General features: G+C 40.6%; 1 protein-coding gene across 1 annotated transcript in view; it reads left to right on the top strand.

Annotated features, from left to right (window-relative positions):
• The window catches only part of SCFD1 (sec1 family domain containing 1), a 94,642-nt gene extending 71,861 nt beyond the window's left edge, over nt 1-22,781 (top strand). The window contains exons 21-25 of the mRNA XM_060261801.1: nt 11,170-11,222; nt 17,868-17,901; nt 19,127-19,192; nt 20,798-20,866; nt 22,574-22,781. Of these exons, the coding sequence (XP_060117784.1) occupies nt 11,170-11,222; nt 17,868-17,901; nt 19,127-19,192; nt 20,798-20,866; nt 22,574-22,600 (249 nt within the window). The 3' untranslated portion in view covers nt 22,601-22,781. The remainder of the gene's footprint in view (nt 1-11,169; nt 11,223-17,867; nt 17,902-19,126; nt 19,193-20,797; nt 20,867-22,573) is intronic.
• The last annotated feature ends 571 nt before the right edge of the window (nt 22,782-23,352 follow it).

Here is a 23,352-nt window from a genome sequence, read left to right as displayed (position 1 = left end):
TGGAGGCATGATTTTCCACACTGCAGTGTATAAAGGGAGGTGAGGATTTTCTTGACAGAACCCAAGACAGAACTCTTGAAAGGACAAGAGGAGGAAGAGGAAGTGGTATCTCAGCAACTGGATGAGAACCCAGCACAGAAGGAGAGGAGGGTTCGTGGAAAAATGTAACTCGAAGGAGAAAGGAAATCAGCAGATGTTCTCAGTCTCTGCTGCTCAGCAATAGGTTTCAGGATCTCCCCACAGTAACTGATTCTGAACCATTGGAACAAGGACTACTGCCTCAGCCTCCATGAAGCTTGAAGAAAGTTTCTCAGGATCCTGTGGATAAGAAGCCTGGAGTTTCCGCTCCCCAATATAGGAAGAAGAAGGTGGTGGTAATTGGAGACTCCTTGCTCAGAAAGGTGAAGTCCAAAGTGTCCTGACCGGACTTGTCATCCCTAGAGGTCTGTTGTCTGCCAGGTGCACACATCCAGGATGTGAAAGAAAGGATTGGAAAACTTATCAAGCCCACAGATTATTATCCTTTCTTGCTGATCCATATGGGGACAAATGATACTGCCCGTCATAGCCCTGAACGTATTAGAAAAGACTATGCTGTTCTGTGTCAGAAGGTGAAGGAGCTGGGTGCATGGGTTGTGTTCTCATCAGTTCTTCCTGTTGAAGGCAGTGGCTTAGGATGATGTCATCAGGAAAGATTTGGATTTCTGGATCATGGCTTGTGCTTTCGAGATGGTGGTCTTCTATCGGGAAATGGGGAAAGGGTGTTTGGTAACAGCCCTGCTAACCTAATAAGGAGAGCTTTAAACTAGAATGTATGGGGGAGTGAGACAATAATTCAAAGCCTTGTATGATGCCAGAAACTGGGGATAAGAACACTGAAGATTTGCAAAAAGTGGCACATACACTAGGTTAACTTGCAGGTATGTACAGAAACTAAACCCTCGGGATGCATAAAACATGGATTCCGATGTCTCTACACTAATGCATAGAGTATGGGAAACAAACAGGAGGAACTGGAAGTCCTAATACAAGAAGGAAACTATGACATAATAGGCCTTACTGAAACTTGGTGGGATGACACAACTGGAATATTAGGATTCAGGGGTACAACTTATTTAAAAGGGACAGGCAAATGGGAAAGGGCAGAGGCGTAGCAGTACATGTGAAGGAGGTATATACTTGTGAGGAAATATGTGGATCTGAGCATCGCAGCTCTGTTGAGAGTCTCTGGGTAAAAATAAAAGGAGTAAGAAATAACAGTGATATTATGGTGGGGGTCTGCTACAGACCACCAGGCCAGGCAGAGGACTTGGATGAGATTCTCCTACAACAAACTGCAAAGTTCTCCAAGAGTAGGGACACAGTGATCATGAGAGATTTCAATTACCTGGACATCTGTTGGAAGTCCAACTCTGCTAAAATGAAAGGTCAAATAGATTCCTGACTTGTCTTGCTGACAACTTCCTTTTCCAGAAAGTGAAGAAGGAAACAAGGGGATCTGCTATCTTGGATTTGATTCTCACCAACAAGGAAGAATTGATTGAAGAAGTGGAAATAGTGGGCACCCTGGGCAATAGTGACTATGTGATTTTGGAATTTACAGTCTTAGGGAAGAGAAAAGTTATATGTAGTCAGACTTATAGGTTGGATTTCAGAAAGGCAAACTTCGATAAACTTAGAACTATGCTGGGTAAAATCCCATGGTCAGAAATACTTAAGAAGGGGCTTCAAGAGGGGTGGGAGTTTCTTAAAAGCTAAATAGTGAAAGCACAATCACAGACTATTCTTATGAGAAGAACAAATGGAAGAAGCCTAGTTGGCTCCATAAACAGCTCTCTAAAGACTTGAGAAATAAAAAAGATTCCTTTAGGAATTGGAAGGAGGGCCTTATAACAAAGGATGAATAGAATCACCAGTGCTTGTAGAGAAAAAGTTAGGAAAGCTAAAGCTCTGTATGAGCTTAGGCTGGCCAAAGATGCTAAAAACAACAAAAAAGGGTTATTTTCTTATGTTCAGAGTATGAAAAAGAGCAAGGATTAAATCTATCCTTAAAGCATCCTTCTCACAGAAAAAACATTTAATATCATCTCTATATGACCTTCTTTCTGGTCTTGTCAGTATTAAGCCTTTACCAGCAGCTTTGGCAGAAAACTTGCAACCTTCCTACTTCTTTGGGACTCTGGAACACTTTTTGGAAGTGTTCCTCATTCAATTCAAAAATAACAGAAGTGAAACTGCAATCTTTTAAAATAATCTCATTTTGGTACCTCACTCCACTTAAATTAGCATGTATGAAATGTTCTTCCTCACCTATGTGCTGGAAAAAGTGTTGGAGATTATTTACATTGTTGGCTAGAATGTCCTAGTGCAGGGTTTCCCAAACTTCTTTCCCATGACCCGGTTATTTTTACACTTCTCCCTCGTGGCCCACTAAAATTTGGGGGTGGAGCTGGGAGACAGGAATTATGTCATTTCCTATGGTATCAAGGACCAAGTGATGTCACTTCCGGGGCACACTGAACCAAAACTCCACCTTTTCCTATGATGTCACTTCCAGGACATTCCCCCAAACCTGCCTCTTCTTCTGAAGTAAATTCATTTTCAGAAAAATCTCTCTGAAACTCATGCTGAACCAAAATGGGGGTGGAAAGTGGGCGGTCCTCTCCTCACCCCCACACCTGCATGCACCTATCTGTTTGTGTATTCTGCTCCAGCTTGCAAGCACTCCTAATGCCCTTGTTCAATTGCCTGCACCACCGACACATCCCAGCACTGGCCAGTGTATGCAGTTTGGAGTGCTTGCCATCAAGAATGCCAGCACTGTGTACCACCCACACTGGGCCCTGGCAGCTGCTCTACCTCAAAATATGCTGACGCATTTAGTAGGCCCTTCCTTCAGCTGCTGGAACCCTGCCTCAAGCTCCAACCAAGCTTGCTTGGTTTCAAGAAAATCTTTCGACAGCTATTTTTCATACTTTTCTTTGGTTGAAACACGGGGAAATTGCTGTGAAAGGTAGCAGAGAATTGTACTGCAATTAATGAATTAATTTCAAGTTATACGAAGTTCATACAAGCTTTTCTGCAGTTATCCCAAAAAGGATATTTATGAGGGGCTTGCAGCTTTTTACTGGCTGTGTTTCCCATGCCTTTAAAAGCAACCTGTTGTGCAGATACTTAGCCAGTGAGCTACTTTCTTCCTTTTTAATATCTACAGAAGGAGTTTAATTTCAGACAGCTGTTAAATGCAGGACTAGTAGATTGGTGCCAAGGTCATAGTACCATCTCTTCCAGTGCTGTTGAGATATACTGCAGTAATCACCAATAATCTCTTTCTGCCCCACACCTCTTACTCTCACTCACTCACACAGAAATCTCATAAAAGGCCACCTGGCTGCAGCTGGGGATACCAACTTTTCATTGGCAGAGCTCCTATGTCTGCAACAACAGTATAATGAACAGAAAAGTTTCATCCAGCAAAAATGGAAGGAAAGAATGAAAGAGAAAGGGAAAGAATGAAATGGAAGGAAAGGAAAAGAAAGACATAGAAAGAAAGAACATAAACATACAATGCCCAAAAAGCACCAGAATGTCCACCAGTGGGACCAGGGCACTAGAAGCCCTCTCACTGTTGCTCCCTCTCCCCAGCACCAAGAATACAGACAGAGCATCACTTGCAGGGAAAGAAAGAAGGGGGTGGCCAAAGAAAAAAAATCCTTCCTCACCATCAGATGACCCCAGCCAGCAAAAATTCTGCCCAGGGGTCATTTGGTTTTAAAAAAAAAACAGCTACTGGAATGCCCACTCCCCACCCCTCCCAGCTGAAAAAAAAAACACCCTTCTTTGCCACCCAGGCCTCCCGGGGAAATCTCCCCAAAAGAATATACTGCAAGGCACATGAAAACTCATACCCTGAAGAACACTTCATGGGTCTAAAGTGCCAGTGGATGCCAGCTTTTCTCTTAAACACTGGAAGCAGGGGAGAAGGAAGGAGAGGCAGCCCAGCTCCTCATGCATTGCTAGGAATTGGAAAAGCACACCACCCCCTTCCCTTATTCAGTGACATAAAATTTGGGAGTTTTATATGATGGCAAAATTGACTGACAATCTTAATTCAATTGATGGCTGTGAAACACCTTCCAATTTTAATACTATATGGTTTCCTGTACTGGAATATCTAACTACTCAACAAGAAATCCCTAAAATGGTTAATGATTTACACCTATGGTAGAATTTCGGCACTGTTGTTTGTTTATATTATAATACCTTCCTTCTGTTGGAAATATGTATCTGTTCTGTATGTCCTTTGCAATGTTCTAAAGTTCCAGCCATTATAGGGTTAACACTATGCCTGATTCCCTATTGTCTGCATGACCTAGGAAGAAGATACTGGCTGCTGTCAATCAAGGTCTAGAAGCGGGAAAACCTGTTTTGTTTGTTTGGTCAGTTAGTCAAGTGACTTCCTTTGTTCAGGCAGATAAGTCAAGAAGAAAGAGGATGTAGTTCTTTAGTGTTTGTTATTTTCACCTCCCAGTACCCTCTCCCTGTAGAAATAAATATGTTTTTGCTTTTTTATGTTAAATGCCTCTCAATGATTATTTGATCCAGTGATCCATCGCACTGTTTGAGATAAAGAAATAGAATTTCAAACAGAAATCCCTAACACCTTCGAAGTACATGTTATATATATATGAGTGTGTGTGTGTGTGTGTGTATTGGCAGATATCTAGACAATATCAGCCTATTCATGTTTTATTTATAATTGTACTGTTTCATGATTTAAAACCAATAAACTGTTAATTTACAAAGAAAAAGACCAAGGACATGGTAGGCCCATTGTGAGGGCAGGAAAGTGAAATTGTAACAGGTAATGAAGAGAGGGCGGAACTGTTCAATTCCTACTTTTCCTCAGTCTTCTCTTCTGCAGGAAACAGTTCTCAACACAGCAAAAACAGAACATATAATGAGGGTATGAAGTTCCAACCTAGGATCAGCATAGGGGTAGTACATAAACACCTAGTTTCTTTAAATGGAACTATGTCCTCAGGTCCAGATGAACTGCATCCAAGGGTTCTAAAGGAGCTTGCGGATGTAATTTCTGAGTCTCTGGCTATTATTTTTGAGAATTCTTGGAGAACAGGAGAGGTGCCAGAAGATTGGAGGTGGGCTAATGTTGTCCCCATCTTCAAGAAGGGGGAAAAGGAGAATCTGGGTAACTACCAACCCCTCATCTTGACGCCTATACCTGGAAAAGTTTTAGAACAAATCAGTCAATCCTGGAACTTTCAGAATGGATGGCTGTGATTACTAAGAGCCATCATGGGTTTCTCAAGAACAAGTCATGTCAGACTAACCTGATCTCTTTTTTTGAGAAAGTGACTACCTTGCTGGATCAGGGGAATGCTGTAGACATTGTTTATCTTGATTTCAGTAAGGCTTTTGATAAGGTTCGGGGGTTCCAGTTTCCAGTCGGCTGCTGCAAGACGCCTTTTGGAGAAGCTCCGACAATTTAAGAGTGTTTGTCTTGTTACAGTTTGCCAACAATAATATAAATAAGGTGTAACCATATATCTACTGAGACAAATGGAATGAATGATGACCTGACAGCTAACTTCATTGAACTGACGGCCCGTACTGTGACTTCCATATATACTTCTCTGACTCTCATGAATGATCGTATTGAAAGTCTGACTAGGGCCATCTTACAACTCAGGGAGAAAATCCAGTCAAACCCCAAATCAGGCAATATAAATATGCTCACTCCTAAACAATGTGTGGCCAGGAAGAGGCAGCATGGGAAGGTAGAGAATATCACCAACGCTACTCAAGTTTATAGAGTGGTACTTACATTTAAAAATTCAAGGATACCCTTAAGGGTATTTATACACAGAAACAATTTAAGACACCATGGAATTTTCCCTACCCATGTATTTATTAACATAATTATAAATCCACTAATGATCAGAATACGAAACGATCACATGCAAGAAGAGAAGGATAGTCAAGACCTGATGATGGAAACTGAGGGTTGGCCTCAGGAGCCTGGGATGAAAGTGGATCTTATTCCAGTAGTAGAACCAGAGAAGCACTGTGAAGAAGACGACATTGTGCAGGGGGTTGGACTAGATGACCCTAGAGGTCTCTTTCAGCTCTATGATTCTATGACTGGCTGGAGAATACAGTAGAAATAGGGTTGCTACACAACTTTGCAACTCTTCCATCAGATGATCGGACATTTATAATCTCCAGATTAGGAAAATTATATGACAGACTATCAGACGTTAAAATCATATCCTCCAGGAAGGAAATGACAGAAGACAAGTTGGAATCCAAGGAAACCATCCAAATTAATCAGATCATAGACACTAGTGCCATGCCCCTCCCTGGCCAGCTGTTTCTGCTCCAACTCAGCAGCCAGCAAATTTGGAGCCAAGAATTGGAACCAATTCCACCCTGAGGAAGAATATTGACAACAGAATCCATGCTACCACCTCAGAAGACCATAAAGAAATTACCCCTCCTCTACCAGTTGCCCTTTTCCTAATGCAGCAACAAATGGAATCAGAGATGATTACTGGAGCTAATTCTACCAACAGAACTCATGATGCAATTTCAGGGAGCCATAAGGAAATTATCTGTGAGATGCACACAACCCAACAACCCCCTAAGCAGAATGGATGTGTTTTCCAAGATTCCTATAAGACTCTGGAAATTATTGATTTGGATTTAGACTGACTAAAACCAGGTCAGGGTAAGAATAGACCCCCTCATTGCCCAGTCACTATAACATCATGGAATATAACAGGCTGGGCTTCAAGAATAAAGGAACAGGACGCAACACATTTCATAAGGACATTTGTTGTTATAATGCTGCAGGAAACATGGTGGACATACTCTTTGGTCTTAGAGGGATACGACATATATGAGATTCAGGCTGAACCCTCAGTGCACGGCAGATCAAAGGGGGACTAGGTATTTTGATTTCTACTACTTTGAAAGCTAAGATTATTCAACTTCCTTCCCTTGACTCAATAGTGATGTCTTTCTGAAATTTAAGGAAATAGTCTGTTTAGTAATAAATGTTTATATTTCTCCTTGTAAAACTAAAGGGCGATAAAAAAGGACCCAAGTTATTACAGGCCAATTGGTCTCCTAAGTATACCAAGTAAGATCTATGCCAGTCGACTGAAAGAGAAATTGAATGAATGGATCAAGGAAAATAATATTTTGGGGTTGGAACAGACTAGATTTAAATCAGGTTGTTCTACACTAGATCATTGTATAGTCCTAGATCATCTGATATCCAGATACTCTGCTAATACTTCCTCCGCTTTATATGCAGCCTTCATAGATTTTAAATCTGCGTTCGACCTCGTACATCGGGATCTTTTATGGGGAAAGCTGAAGGATATGGGGGTGAACGGGAGATTATTGGCTCTAATAAAAACCTTATACAGGAACACTAAGGTCAGAGTGAGAACAAACCCCCAAGGCCTTCTTACAGAAGCCATAAATGTAGAAAAGGGAGTCAAACAAGGCTGTATTTTGGCCCCTTCCCTATTTAACCTGTTTATTAACGATCTGGAGAATCCTCTAAACTGTCCAGAGGTGCATGCTACTAAAATTGCCGAGAAACATATCCCCCTTCTCTTATATGCTAACGATGCGGTGCTGATTTCTAGGACCCCTGTCGGTCTTAAATGAGCTATGAAAATCTTAGCTCAGTACTGCCATTCCAATTATATTAAGATTAATTACTAGAAGTTGAAAGTTTTCATCTTTGCTAACAAACCCAGAACATATCATTGGCGAATTGACTTAGTAGAAGTTGAACAAGTTAGCTGTTTCAAATATTTAGGAGTAGTTTTTCAATTCTCTGGTTCTAGAAAGGCGCATGTGGATCATGTCATAATGAATGCGACTAGAAGTACTGGGGCAACGGAGAAATTTTTCTGGAACTCAGGGGGATGGAATGTAGCTGCGGCAGTTAAGTTTTTTAAGGCCAGATCTCTTGCCCAATTACTATATGGAGCCGCTTTGAGCATATCCCCACATAAGACACACTGGCAAACATTAGAAAGAGTTCAATCTAAGTTTCTAAGGCATGTTCTTCAAGCCCCACCCGGTGCCTCAAATGCTTTCATACGAGTGGAAACTGGCATGGTCACCTTACAGGCTCGTTTATGGATTGCTGTCTTTCTATATTGGTACAAACTAATGACTAACCCTACTGGGCTAACGAGCCTGATAATTAAAGACTCCTTGACACCTTACTGGGTTAGAGAAACCGAGCTTAAATTAGCTTATTATGGGCTATCTAAACAGTTTATGATGCAGTTGGAAGACAGTGCAGTTAAACCCTTCCTTAAACAAAGAATTCTAGATGCCATAAGAACATAAGAGAAGCCATGTTAGATAAGGCCAATGGCCCATCCAGTCCAACACTCTGTGTCACACAGTGGCAAAAAAATTATATATATATATATATATATATATATATATATATATATATATATATATATATATATATATACCATGCAATCATATGGGGTTTTTATTTATATATACTGAAAGACAACACGATTTGTCCCAGATTAAATGTTATCCTTCAGGCACAGGAAACCTGAATTGAATAGTTCTGATGCCATACTTGCAGAATTTAGATAAACCTGATTATAGAAGAGCCTTCACACTCATGAGAGCAAATAGGCTCCCTTCAGCGGTCACAGAAGGTAAATACAAAAGGCATCCCTATGAGGAAAGGGTATGTATCTGCGGAGATGGGAGGATAGAGATGAGAGAGCACATTCTCTTTGAATGTAAACTTTATCAGAACATTCTTTTGATTTTTATTACTCCTTTTTGTGACCAATTCCCGGTGAGAGATTTTAGCTTTTATCTAGATAAGATTTTAGCGGATAGGAACCAGGAAATTACTATGAAGGCTGCAACGTTTACTGTACAAGCCATAAGACTCCGTAAATAACTAATGGATAAAAACATTTAAATGTCTATGAAATATTTTAATTTATGTTTTATAACTAGAAATGGAAACTGAAATTTTTATGTATAATATTTTGTATTGTACCCTAGTTTAATTGTATTCTTTGGTTTGGTTTGGGTTTTTTTTTAATGCCACTTGTTACCTATTTTCTTTCTCTTTGGATGGGTCTCTGACTGTATTAGACTAAACTTGACTTGATAAGGTTCCACATACTGTCCTTGTTGACAAGTTGGTAAAATGTGGTTTGGATCCTGTTACCGTTAGGTGGATCTGTAACTGGTTGACAGATCCGCAACCAAAGAGTGCTTGTAAATGGTTCCTCATCCTCTTGGAGAGGAGTGACAAGCAGAGTGCCTCAAGGATCTGTCCTGGGACCTGTTTTGTTCAACATCTTTATAAATGATTTGGATGAAGGAATAGAGGGAATACTTATTAAATTTGCAGGTATTAAATTGGGAGGGGTCGCAAAAACAGTAGAAGACAGAAACAGGATACAAGATGACCTTGACAGGCTGGAAAACTGGACTAAAACCAATATAATGAATTTTAACAGGGAGAAATGTAAAGTTCTGCATTTAGGTAGGAAAAATCCAATGCATAGTTACAGGGTGGGAGAGACTTGTCTTAGCAGTAGTATGTGCGAAAAGGATCTAGGGGTCTTAGTGGATCATACACTGAACATGAGTCAACAATGTGATGTGGCTAAAAAGGCAAATGCAATTTTGGGCTGTATCAACAGAAGTATAGTGTCCAGGTCATGTGAAGTGATGGTATCACTTTACTCTGCTCTGGTAAGACCTCACCTGGAGTATTGTGTTCATTTTAAGAAGAATATAGACAAGCGGGTGGAACAGGTCCAGAGGAGGGCAACGAAGATGGTGATGGGTCTGGAGACCAAGTCCTGTGAGGAAAGGTTGAAGGAGTTGAGCATGTTTAGCCTGGAGAAGAGGCAGCTGAGAGGCGATATGATCACCATCTTCAAGTACCTGAAGGGCTATCATCTAGAGGATGGTGTGGAATTGTTTTCTGTGGCCCCAGAAAGTAGGGCCAGAACCGATGGGTTGAAATTAAATCAGAAGAGTTTCTGGCTCAACATTAGGAAGAACTTCCTGACCAGGAACAGGCTTCCTCAGGAGGTGGTGGGCTCTCCATCCTTGGAGGTTTTTAAACAGAGACTAGGTGGCCATCTGACAGCAATGAAGATCCTGTGAATTTAGGGGGAGGTATTTGTGAGTTTCCTGCATTGTGCAGGGGGTTGGACTAAATGACCCTGGAGGTCCCTTCCAACTCTCTGATTCTAAGTGTGGACTGCAAGCATTAATCAAGACCTGTGTCCATAGTGGCTGTGTGCTTATAAATGTTTCTACACACAGATTTCTCTATAAATCCCATATTTTTTATATTGTAAAATAACCAGTATTATAATGTTGAAAATGTTGAAAAACATAACCAAAGTTACCTTTCCCCCCCTTTCCTTATGTGATTAAAGTAACAGAGAAAGTAGGCAGAAAAAATTATGACGCTTGCCAGTGAAAATATTGAGCATGTCTTTGGGGAAGGAAAACATCTTTCATATAATCATGTCAACAGTAAAAAAAATGGAGTTGTAATTCCACACATTTTGTAAACAGACTTAATTTTGCTTTAATGGTGCTCATAAATCATGCAGTAGAATAACATGAGTGTGTTTCATGATGAATAGCGATTTTGACTGGTGTATCTTCTTACCATTTGTTGCCATTACATTTTGAAGCAAAACAAAGTGGCTGGTGACTCCTAGAAAGATAATGTACCTTTTTGAGGAGATGGGGATGAAAACTGGTGTGAACCACTAAAACTAGTCATATTTTGGGATTTTTTCAAATTGCCTCATAGCCAGAACATACTACGCAAGTAGCATTATTTGGAAGGTTTGGTAGCAGTTGATTTCAAATGAGCTACTTAATCCCCCATTGGCACCTATCAGTTATTTCAGTATTATATGAGAATGAATACTCATAAAGAGCTATTTCAGTGAAATGTAATTTTTATGGAATAATGTGAAGAGAGCTAATTGCATAATACAAGGTAACCTAAAAGTGTAATTAGGAAGATGGATTGATGAAGCTACTGGTCAAACTGGACTTCAGATAGTGAGGATTGTTACAAATATTTATCTTCTTAAATAGGAGACGGATGAATACAGATATTTTGACCCTAAGATGCTGCGAGGCAATGACAGGTGAGTTTACCATAAATTTTCTTAGAAACAGAGTTTGAAATTTTAGTAACCTGTGCTCCACCACTGGTTTTACCTGGCACCTCAGAATGTTGTATCCCCCAATATCCTAAGTTTTCACTGTATCTGTACCACTGCATATTTTAATATCTACATGTATCCTCTGGGTAAGATTATCTAAAAATCTGTAATAGCGTGCCACAGGTATTCAAGTGATACCAGCTCTGTTGATTCTTAACAACTTAGTTGGGTGGGCTTGTAGAAGTCTGGAGCAGGGGCCTGGAGAAGATAATAAGATGAATGGAGGCCAATAAACTGAATCTCAGTCCATACTGTTGATTAATGACAAACTGCTTAAGGACTGAGGAGTCAGCCTGTTCTAGAAGGGGCTGCATTCTCCCTGAAGGAGCAGGAGCAAGATTGTTGCTTAGAAGTGCAGCTGGATTTTGGCCTATAATTGGCTTCTCAGATCTCCCATGTAGCACATAGTGCCTTTTCTAGCTATGGCCACTCCCTAAAATGTGATCAGGCCTCAGTGATACATGCTGCTCTTGCATCCAGGGTAGACTATTGTAATGAGATTTATGTGGGGCTGCCTTTGAAAATTGTCCAGAAACTTCTGTTCAGAATGTGGTTGTTCAGAATGTGGAGTCTAGGAATAGGGATTGTAGTAGCCCATCTCTTTCAAAATTTTTGCTGTTTTTATGATTTTATTGTGTTTACTTTGTGAGCCACTTCAAGCAGGTCTCTGGAGAGGCACTGTCATTTCTGTACTCTGATATTTGCAGACTTTCTGCAAACAGCTGAGGTCACACTGGTTGTGGTGGAAAGTGCCATCAAGTCACAGCTGACTTATGGTGACGCCATAGGTTTTTCAAGGCAAGAAACATTCAGACGCGGTTTACCATTGCCTGCCTCCATGTCACAACATTGTTATTCCTTGGAAGTCTCCCGTCCAAACACTAGCCAGGTTCAACCAGCTTCTGAGATCTGATGAGATCAGGCTAGCATGAGACATAATAAAAACATAAGAGTAGCCATAGTAGATCAGACCAATTATCCATCTAGTCCAGCATCCTGTTTCCAGCAGAGGGCAGTTATATGCCATAAGGGAGCCCAAAAGCTGGGACCACAGATATCAGCCCTCACCTGCTGACTGTTTGGTGTAATGGTTTAGTGTGTGGATTCTTATCTGGGAGAACCGGTTTGATTCCCCAGTTCTCCACTTACAGCTGCTGGAATGGCCTTGGGTTAGCTGTAGCTATCGCAGGAGTTGTCCTTGAAAGGGCAGCCACTGTGAGAGCCCTCTCAGCCCCACCCACTTCACAGGGTGTCTGTTGTGGGGGGAGAAGATATAGGATATTGTAAGCCTCTCTGATTCAGAGAGAAGGGCGGGGTATAAATCTGCAGTCTTCTTTTTTCCCAGCATCTGATGATCAGAAGCATTCTGCCTCTGAATCTAGAGGCCCAACCCTGAGCCATAATCACAGAGGAGCCTGCCAATCCCATGATCATGACTAATAGTCAATTATTTACCTAATCCCCATAAATCTATCCAACTCGTTTTTAAAAATATTTAAGCCATTGGACATCACTGTGTCTCATGGGAGTCAGTTTCAGAAATTATTTATCTGTTGGGAAAAGTAGTAACTTCTTTTGTAATTAATCTACTGCTAAACAGTTTTGTAGGATATGCTCAAGCTCTGGTATTATGGGAGAGAGGGAAAAGTTTCTCTACCTATACCATGGATGTGACTTTTCTGTCGCTTCTCTTTGAAACCAAAAAGTTCCAGATGCTTTAGCCTGACATTACAGACAGGCATGTCAATCCTGTAATCACTTTGGTTGACCTTTTCTAAGTGTTTTCCGACTTTTTTAGTGTTCTTTCTGAGGCACAGTATCCAAAATTTCATGTAGTATTCCATTCAAAATCACAACAGATACTTCTACAGGGGCATTAGTATATTGGCAGTTTTCAGCTCAGTCTCTTCCTTGGTGATCCACAGCATTAAATTTGCCTTTTTATCATTGGTGCATACAGAGTTGGCATTTTCAGCAAGCTATTCAGCATTACCCTAAATACTTTTCTTGGTCTGACATTGCCTGCTCAGACCAGACCCCCTTTCTCTTCATTTTTTCCCCCCTTATCTGTATCATTCTGCATTTACTGGTATTGGATTTCATCTGCCATCTAGTTGTTCATTCATCCAGTTCTTTTTGAAACTCCTCATAATCCCCTTGTGAGGATTATCACTTTTATTTATTTAAGTTATTTATAGTCCGTTTTTCTCAGTGAGACTCAAGGCAGATTACAGTGTAAATTAAAACAGTCAACAGGATGGAACATCAAATAAACAAGCAGTAAGATTTGGACTGCATAAATCTGAAAACAAGCATAAATCTGAAACAGCTAAAAACAAAACGTAATCACTAACACGACGCATTAAACAATGGTGAAATTACATAGTACAATCATACATACACCAATAGCCAGTACATATACACAGTATGGTCTTCAGTCCTGTCCCTTTAAGCACCTTTCTCAACCATTTTATTTCCAAACACCATATTACTTGCATAAAAATGTCCTCCTGAATAAATATCCCAGTAGCTGATTATAAAAGCAGATTTTAAAGGGAGAAGGATGTTAATTACAGTTATATAACATTTCATATTCAGTGTAAAAGAAATATATTTCATGTAGTTTTGAGTATTCCTTTTTAATATTTTATTGACATACCTCTACATTTTACCTGTTTCTTTGCTTAGTATGGTATTTACTAATCATGTTGAACTGCATTTTTGAAAATAGGTTCAGGTGGGTAGCCATGTTTCTCTGAAGCAGCAGAACAAAGTTTGAATAAGCTTTCATATGTGAAGGAGGTGTGCATGCACACAAACGCTTATGCCTTGAATAATACCTTTCAGCGGTCCTTTTGACTTTTCATTTCTGTGCTTGCATGCTGCTTCCCCCCTTTTTCTTGCTGATTCATTGAATAAAACTTTGTTGGTCTTGAGGGTGCCACTGGACTCAAACTTTGTTCTACAATTTTGAAAGTCTGTGTGTAGAATTTATTGTGGCTACTTTATTAAATAATTTTTCTTATTTATTTATTTTATTCTACTTATATCCCGCCCTCCCCGCCGAGGTAGGCTCAGGGCAGCTCACACAGACATGCATATGCATGATTCAACATGGTAGTACAGCATTAAAACCATAAAAACATAGAGTAAAAATAAACATAAAATACATAAAAAGTGTTTCGGTGCCATGATCTTACATTTTCAATTTTATAGTTATCTTCTCTGCAACTCCTATACAGCAGATTGTTGGTGGTGGTTCATATATTGCTTTAAACTGTAATGGCCAACAGCCTAGTTCACGAATGCCTGGTGGAAGACTGCTGACTTACAGGCCCTGTGGAACTGTATGAGCTCTCGCAGGGCCCTGACCTCTTCCGGCAATTCATTCCACCAGCGTGGGGCCACTACAGAGAAGGCTCTGGCTCTAGTTGACATGAGTCTGGCCTCCTTAGGGCTGGGGATTGTAAGTAGATTTTGTGATCCAGACCGAAGTGCTCTCCAGGGAATATGTGGGGAAAGGCGGTCCCTCAGGTATGCAGGCCCCTGCCATGTAGGGCCTTAAAGGTAAGAACCAACACCTTGAAACGAACCCGGTATGCAATAGGCAACCAGTGCAGTGCTTTCAGCACAGGTTGAATATGTTCCCATATAGGAAGGCCCATTAACAACCTGGCTACTGTGTTCTGTACCAATTCAAGCTTCTGGATTCGAGACAAGGACAGCCCCATGTAGAGGGCGTTGCAGTAATCCAATCTTGAGGTGACCGTGGCGTGGATCACTGTCACCAAGTTGCTGCATTCGAGGTAGGGGACCAACTGCCTTATCAGCCATAGATGATAGAAGGCTGATCTGGCCGTTGCTGCCACCTGGGCCTCCATATTTAAAGAGGAATCCAGGAGCACCCCTAAGCTTTTGACCTTGGACACCGGTGTAAGTGGTGCCCCATCCAAGGTCGGTAGTAAGGCCTCGGTTCCCAGACCGCCACGACTTAGGTACAGGACCTCTGTCTTCGTCGAATTCAACTTCAAGCCACCCTGCCACAGCTTGAAGTGCCATGGTCAGATCTTCCATGGAGGAGTTGGACTGGCCATCCATCAGTAGATAAAGCTGGGTGTCATCCGCATATTGATGACATCCCATCCCAAACCTCTGGGCGATCTGGGCAAGGGGGCGCATGTAAATGTTGAACAACATCGGGGATAGAACTGCCCCTTGTGGCACACCACACACAAGTGGGTGCTGACGGGACAGTTCCTCCCCTATCGCCACCCTTTGTCCCCGACCCTGAAGGAAAGAGGAGAGCCACTGTAAGGCCAGTCCCCTTTCCCCAGCATCCGCAAGGTGGCAGGCCAGCAACTGATGATCGACCGTGTCAAACGCGGCCGATAGATCTAAAAGCATCAGTACTGCCAAGCCACCTCTATCCAGATGCCTCTGGAGGTTATCCATGAGAGCAACCAGAACCGTCTCCGTTCCATGGCCCGGGCAGAACCCAAATTGAAAAAGGTTCAGTACAGAAGCATCATTGAGAAAGCTCTGTAACTGTTTGTCTTATTTGTCTTCTGCTGCACCAGAACTAGTCTTATTTTTTTTAAAAAAGCTAAATATATATATATATATATATAATTTTTACTGCTCATTTGTACCATAAGAATAATAACTTTTATAAAAGAACAGTTCCCCACAAACAGCTCTGTTATGCCACATAGGATATGAAACTTCCTGAACTGGTACAGGCACCAAATCACTTCATCTTTATGAGGCGTTCATTTTTCCAGCCTTATTTCATCACCCTTCTCCCAGCCTCAGTTTCTCTTGGCTACCTACCAGTTAGATACCTTTTAATCTGTTGAATGAGAAGATGACAAATGGTAACTAGAGAAACTGGTTCTAGAACCAGTGTCCAGCTGGAAAGACTATGGTAGCCTCAAGGTTTAGTAAATTATGCCCAGAAACAGTTCCAGCTTTGTGACTACAGACTAAACAAGGTGTAGTACCCTCCCACTGAAAGGCCCTACCTCATAATGGCAGGCCCAAGATAGATTTACAGTTGTTTAACATTCTTCTTACTTCTTCAAGGGCCTTCCTTCCCAAGGGTAGTTAGATATGTTCAAGGCTGCAGAGCTATACACAATTACATGGGAGTGTGTGTTGGTCTTCCGCGTTTATTAAGAGCTCTGAAGACGCCATTAAATCCAGTCCTGTACACAGCTGTGTTTAAACTAGCTATGTACAGTTTATTTACAATTATGATACAAACTGTCAAAGTGCTCCGCTTACAATTCACCATCCAACCTTCACAAGTAGTGAAGTACTTCTGTACATTTATACAATTCTTCCAGGTGATGAACCAATCAGGTTTGTGCTGAGTCATGCTCACCTCAGCCTGGTTGATGCAATCTGGCAGTCTGCCAACTGCCCCTGCCAGCCAGATCATCTACTGTCATTTAGATCTTGTGCTGTCAGCAGTGGTCTGATTCCTGCACATATACTAACAGTGTGCCCCATTATACTCAGTGGGACTTACTTCTGAGTAAATATGTGTATGACCAGACTTAAGCTGCCAGCTTGAAGTTTATGCCCATGCTGAGCAGGGTTTTTAAAATTCACAAACAGTATCTTAATTTTGCACATAGTTGCCATGCTGAACTACCATCAGTGCCATGTGCTCTCTCTGCCCTGTAGACACTAATATTAGACAGACATTGGTTTTTATGAATGGTTGAAAGTAGTATGATATATAGGGGTTATTGCCAGTGCTTTTTGTCCCAGTATCCTTTTTATTTTTATTTTAAACAGAACTGTCAATACAAAGAATGGGAACAGGACTGACCCCTCCATGCGATGGAGCAGTAGTTAACTATTCCAACCTTTTCTAGACTGCTCCATTTTAAAAGGATTTTTTTAACCACCGAAGAGAGATCAGAAGGACCCAGTTATGATGGTATTGAATGCAAGTCTAGAAGAACCAACAGGGCCACACGCTTCCAATCAGTTTCAAAACGAACATGGTCCTGTGGATCACTAAAGCAGTTCTGATCCCAAAAGCTGATCTGAAACCTCACATTCTAGTTCTGTCTTTTGTGTGACATACTAAATACCTTATGAAAACTGCTGTGTCATCAACACTGTATAATAAATTTTACTAGGACAAATGAATGACTCAGACCGATTTCGCACTCACCCTACGCTGCTCTCACATTCGTCTTCTCAGCGCAGCATCCTTCCAATTTCCCACTATCTGCCCAGGGTTGCAGCAAAGGTCGGCGTTTAAGCACAGCAAACAGAAACTGGTTTTTAGCAGTTTCTGTTTGCTGCACTTAAACGCCAATCTTTGCTGCAGCCCTGGGGCAGATAGTGGGAAATCGGAAGAACACCGCGCTGAGAAGATGAACGTGAGACCAGCGTAGGGTAAGTGTGAAATTGGTCAGAATTTAGGTTTCACATTCTTCATACATGTTAAAACATTATCCTATCTCTGTTATAACTGTTGTATACTGGGTTTTTTTATGTTTATAAAATATTGAAAGCACTGAGCTAAGGTTTTTGCTTTTTTAACTACAGCTCAATTCCAAGGAACAAAAATCCATTTCAGGAGGTAAGATAACATTCCGTTCTTTTCAAAGCCATTGCTGATACTTAATTTCCTAAGTGAGACTCGTATCCTGTTACCTGAAATTGTTAGTCTGCGTACAGCTTTGTTAAATAATATCTAACAGAATGTAAGGTCCTTTCATCTTCAGAGGGCTGAATAAGCATAAGATCTAATGCCTTTCAGTACCCTTGGTAATTAGTAAAGGATTTTATGACAAGTCATGACATTGAAATTGGCCGTTTAAATTAACATCCTGAATATCCTTAGTTCCCGATCCCAAGATGTGAATAAAACTTACTGGTTTTCCCTGTTTCCTTCATGTCTCGTGAAGTCCTAGGGAGTCCAAGGCATTTCTAGATCATAACCCACACTTATCATCATTAGTGTAGTGGGCAATGGCACTAATTAGCTGTGGTAAATCCCCTCAGATGTACTTAAATAACTGCATTTAGAAGCCAAGGGTTCACTTTCTCAGATGAAGGATGGGGCAGAGGCTATGCTGGTCAAACCTCATACTACCTCTACTGTAATTTAAAACCCTGTCCTTTACAGTTCCTCAACTAACTCTGAAAATATTGGTAAACATAGAGCATTGAGAGTTAACCATACTTTAACCAAATGCATGCTATGTCTTAGCTTAATAAAAATCAATATCGAAGTTTTTTGACATTTCTTGGAATGATTAGAAAAATAAAATATGGAAAATGGAAGTTAAAATTCTCTGATCTTAGAAATGTGCAAAAGTAAATTTCTCATTACCTATAACTTACATTAATAAAGAGACTTTTTGTCCAGTCAGTAAGATTCTCTTAACCTTGTGAGACAGAAGCCCTTTATGGACATGCAAAGGATACATACAATAGATACATCCAGGAGGGAGGAGAGAGAGAACTACAAGTACAACACCCGTTTATAGAACATAGATAGTATACATGGAGGTGTACATAGATATGATTTTATTTACACTTCTATGAAATGTGCTTTCTCAGAGTTCCCAGTCATGCAGGAAGTCATGTGAGCACTCTTCCTCTGTTACTTCTACCCCACCTCTACATTCATTGAACACACTTGGAATTTCTGAAAGGACTATCATTGCCAATAGATTGCTTCTTTTTGCCCTTTAATGCTTTGGGGTTTATCAACATAACAGCTTTATTCTGTTTGAATTCTGCTTCTATAGTAGCAATAAATAGCTATAGTATATTGATTTTTAAAAATTCTGTTATAGGCAATTGTATTTGTAGTTGGAGGAGGCAATTACATTGAATATCAGAACCTTACTGATTACGCAAAGGTATGCTTCTGCACTTTATTATTTGTGCTGAAAAATATTTTTTTCACTCTCTGAGACACTGCCCCTCATCCAAAAAGTTCAGTGACTTTGAGTATGCAAGTGTGCTTTTTTATTCATTTTAGGAGACCCAAATTAAAAACATATACAAAAACTGATTTACATAATGTTCCCTATGTTAATCACTTTCCTTTGCAACGCTATACCATTATGCTTCCATAGAGTCTGGAGTATGGCCAGTATGCCACCTTTATCCTATTATAGGAACAGTCAGTGAATAAATTAGAATAATTATATGTAGCTATCACACTTTTGTGCAGTTTTTTTGATTTGGTATTTTTTGGTTCGGGTCTGTTGACCTTAAAATATTTTAGTATTTCTGAAAAATCCCAGGAGTCAGACCCAAGGATCTGCGTGCCTCGGGAAGATCACTCTCTGAGAAACACAGAGCCTGACTGAGTCAGCTTCTCTTGCAGCATAGGCTGCTGAAGGAACCAGACCCCAGGACCTTCATGCCTTGGGGAGATCGCCCCCCAATACACACAGATCCTGGCTGGGACAGCTTCTTGTGCAGCCCAGGCTGCATGAAAACCCAGCCCCAAGCTGAGCTGAGGGAACAGTCTGCCACCCTGGCACAGCCAGTCCTGATTCTTGGGCTTTAAAGGGACAGCAGAAGAAGCCCGACAAACACCTGAAAGGTGGAAGCAGTCTGCTCCTACCTTTCCTGTGTTTTTGGCTCTACCCAACTATAGCCAGGATTTTTTTCAGTTTTCCTGAGAAAAACTTGGATACATTTGAGAAGCTGAAATATACCCAGAAAAAAACAATAAGGTATTTTGGGGTATATTTTTGGTTTGGAGAGACCTAAATGCTGCACACCTCTGTTTATTTCTAAATTGCATTTATATATGACCAATTTATAATCCATAGGATGGATCCCACAGGCTGCTCAGCTTTTTGCCCAGCAGCCCTGTGATCTCTTAAAACTTATACCAGAGGACCCTCATGAACAAAATCCAATGTGGAGGGGGGGCCTGCAGTAAAGAGGGGGAAATAGACAAAATCCACCTGCCTTTTCTCTGGTGAAGAATTTTCTCCATCAATTCCTCTACCATTAAAAAGGCAGGGAAAGTTCCATCTGATTCCACCTCCTTCTTGCAGCACCTGATGCCATAGGGCATTTTTTCTGCAAGGGTCTCTCAATCTCCAGCATTATCTGTTTAGGGGGTCACCAAAGATTGCTTGGAAAAGGAGAAGATGGGAAAAACTCACTATTGTGAGCACAGGTTCTTGTTTCCCCAGTCCCCTTCACCCTTAATTATTCTTTCCTTTATATGCATACTGTTTCTACTCTATGCTTTTTTTCATAAGCAGTTCAAGTGATTTTTAGTTCATTTTTTAGAAGTCCTGCATGTACCCAGTGCCTCAGTGCAAGCTGTATTTGAGCATTTTACTGCAATCTCATACTGTGAAATAAAATTTAGAAACAATAAAGGTGTTTTATTTTGCACTTATTTTTAAATTAGCTTTGTTTAGTAATGTATTGCTGTAATATAAAATGTGTTTTTAAGTGGAACATTATATTGATGAATCTTTGTCTCATGAAAGGGCAAGCAAGGTAAACATGTCTTATACGGCTGCAGTGAACTCTTTAATGCTTCACAGTTTTTAAAACAGGTAATGCCATAATTATTTTTAAATATTTCTGGATTAGTTTAACATATTTCTATAGATTTTTCTCAGCTAATGGAACCATGCAGTGTCTCACCTGAAAGGTGGAGGGTGTGGGGGCAGAGAGAGAGACTTGGTGAGGAAACAAGACTTGGCAGGGTGAGAGAATCAGATACCTACAGTGAAAATGCCCAGAGACCTTTAGGGTATGTCATGTGGGCAGGGGTGCTAACAAGGGAAAGAGTGGCATTTATGTTATTCAGATGCTGCTTGTAGTTTGATCATATCTACTTTCCCAGCGATCCTATTTGCCTCCTCCAGCCCAGCTGAATTTTTTTCTAAGGGAACCATCACAAAGGCCTCTGGGGTTGCTCTTAATTGCCCTGCTGCTATTTGCTTCTTCTCCAGCAGTCTTCTTGTCTAGTATAAGGAGGAAAGACATTGGCCAAATAAAAATCCAAAGTGTCAATTTTCACTCAGCTGGCACTATAAAATAAACCATGGTAGAATACTTCATCAGAAAGGTTAATTATTCAGCCTACTTCTAACTTTCTTTATGTTAGATTTTTTTATATGTCATTGAACATTTTTTGGAAATAGTAAACAATATAATTTATGTACATAATATGTGGGACTAATTTTAGTTATTCCAGAAAGGTAGTGAATTCTTGCACTGTGCTTGATCAACACTAGAGCTAAAATCCTTCTGTTTGCAAGCACCCTAGATCGGGATATAGGAGTCATGTACAGATTAGGAATGTTCACTTGGGCAGGGGGTGGGGGCAGGGAAGTATCTTTTTGATTCAGATTTCAGGAAGGACATAAGTCCTAATATTCCTTGGTATTCAGGTCTCCCCGGTTTGGGTTTTGTCAGGATTCTGGAATTATTTCAGCTCCAGTTATTCCCTATGGGAGACTTTGTTCGGGGTGGCCAAGATGGCTGTTCTTCAGCCAAATGACACCAAAGTTGCAGGGGCATCAGTACTGCCTGTCCATTGAAGACACACACACACACCAAGTTTCATGTGATCCAATTCCATAGGCCCCTGAACAGGATACGCCCCCCCCCCCAGCTCATTGTAGACTTGGAGGAAAAAACAATGCAGGAAAATGCTGTGAAGGAGTCACTCAGACTTGCAGCTTTGCCAGCCCTGCACCTGGCTTGCATTATCTGCAAACCACTGTACCCAGTCTGGGTGAGAGTTGTGCCTTCCCATCACCTGGGAAACCTGATAAGTGGGGAACCCAAGTTCTTTAAAATGCTGGCCCTGGATATTCCTAAATAGGGCCAGAAATATGTGGGACCTGCATACCAGTATTCTGGAGAATCCCAAGTACCTGAATATGTCTGGAAATACCAATAAGGTCTTTTTTCAAGTATATATTTGGACTGGATATATCGAAGTACAAATCCCCAGTATAGACACCCATCCCTTGAAAAGTTACGCTGTCAGTGTATTTGCCAAGAGAAGAGTAGGAAAAAGAGGACTGTTATAACCCTGTTTCTATGGGAATCCTTCTGTCCTCTTACTTTGTTAGGATAAAATAAAAGATTGTCTCCTAAATATGCTTTGTAAACAATTGTTTTGTTCACTAGAAACTACTTTGCTGTATTATTGTATTCAGTAATATATAATCAACTCAGTTTTGTGATCAGTCCTTTATAAAGTGGAAGATAAGCAATCTAATTTTTTCTTATTTCTTTGTATTCAGCTGTCACAACTTGGACTGAGGCCATAATCTGACACAAACTGGTGTTTTGGCAAAGTGTGAAGAAAGTATAATGCCAGCAGCTAACATCTTAACCTGCGCATAATATTTAAACTTCAATTGATTCCTTAAATTTATCATTTTTATGAAAGGATGTTCTGTACTTGTATAAAGCATACCACATACTTAAAATAAAATAAAATAACCCAGAGTGCTTGGACTCTGCCTGCTATTATAGTTCCTTGACCTGTGTGTGTTTGATTAGTAGATGCTAAATGATAAAATTAGTAGGATATTTTATCTGGAATTATAATGCAATACCATATGTTAACACACACACAGCATATGTAATGTATACCATGTTTCTTATTTGATGGTGAAAATATGATTGGGTCATATTTTACTGTTCCACTACTGTAATGGAACTTCTGTTGGGGAAGGAGATGCCCATATTGTCCCTTGTATGCATTGCTTACCCTCCCTTGACACACACATACACACACACTGAACAGAATTTTGGTGGTCTGTAAGAAACAGTATGAGCGGGAAGCAGGGAAGTCTCTCATTTTGTGGACCTGAATCCATCAGTAGTAGTTGAGATCCAAGCCATATAACTTAATCTGCTTTGGGCTGACTCTAAAGTGTGCAGAAGATAGAAATCTTCTGATGAATTAAATTAAGCCAGTGTCTTCCTGAGGAACAATTCCATTTCAGCTCTGCTGAGTAATTTTAATCTAGTTAATAGCACTCAGTTGCTTGTGCATATGTTACTCTTAATGACC

Source organism: Heteronotia binoei, chromosome 21 (genome assembly GCF_032191835.1).
Source record: "Heteronotia binoei isolate CCM8104 ecotype False Entrance Well chromosome 21, APGP_CSIRO_Hbin_v1, whole genome shotgun sequence".
NCBI classification, from domain to species: Eukaryota; Metazoa; Chordata; class Lepidosauria; order Squamata; family Gekkonidae; genus Heteronotia; species Heteronotia binoei.
Note: the sequence above shows the minus strand (reverse complement) of the source record. Positions and strands in the feature narration are given on the sequence as shown.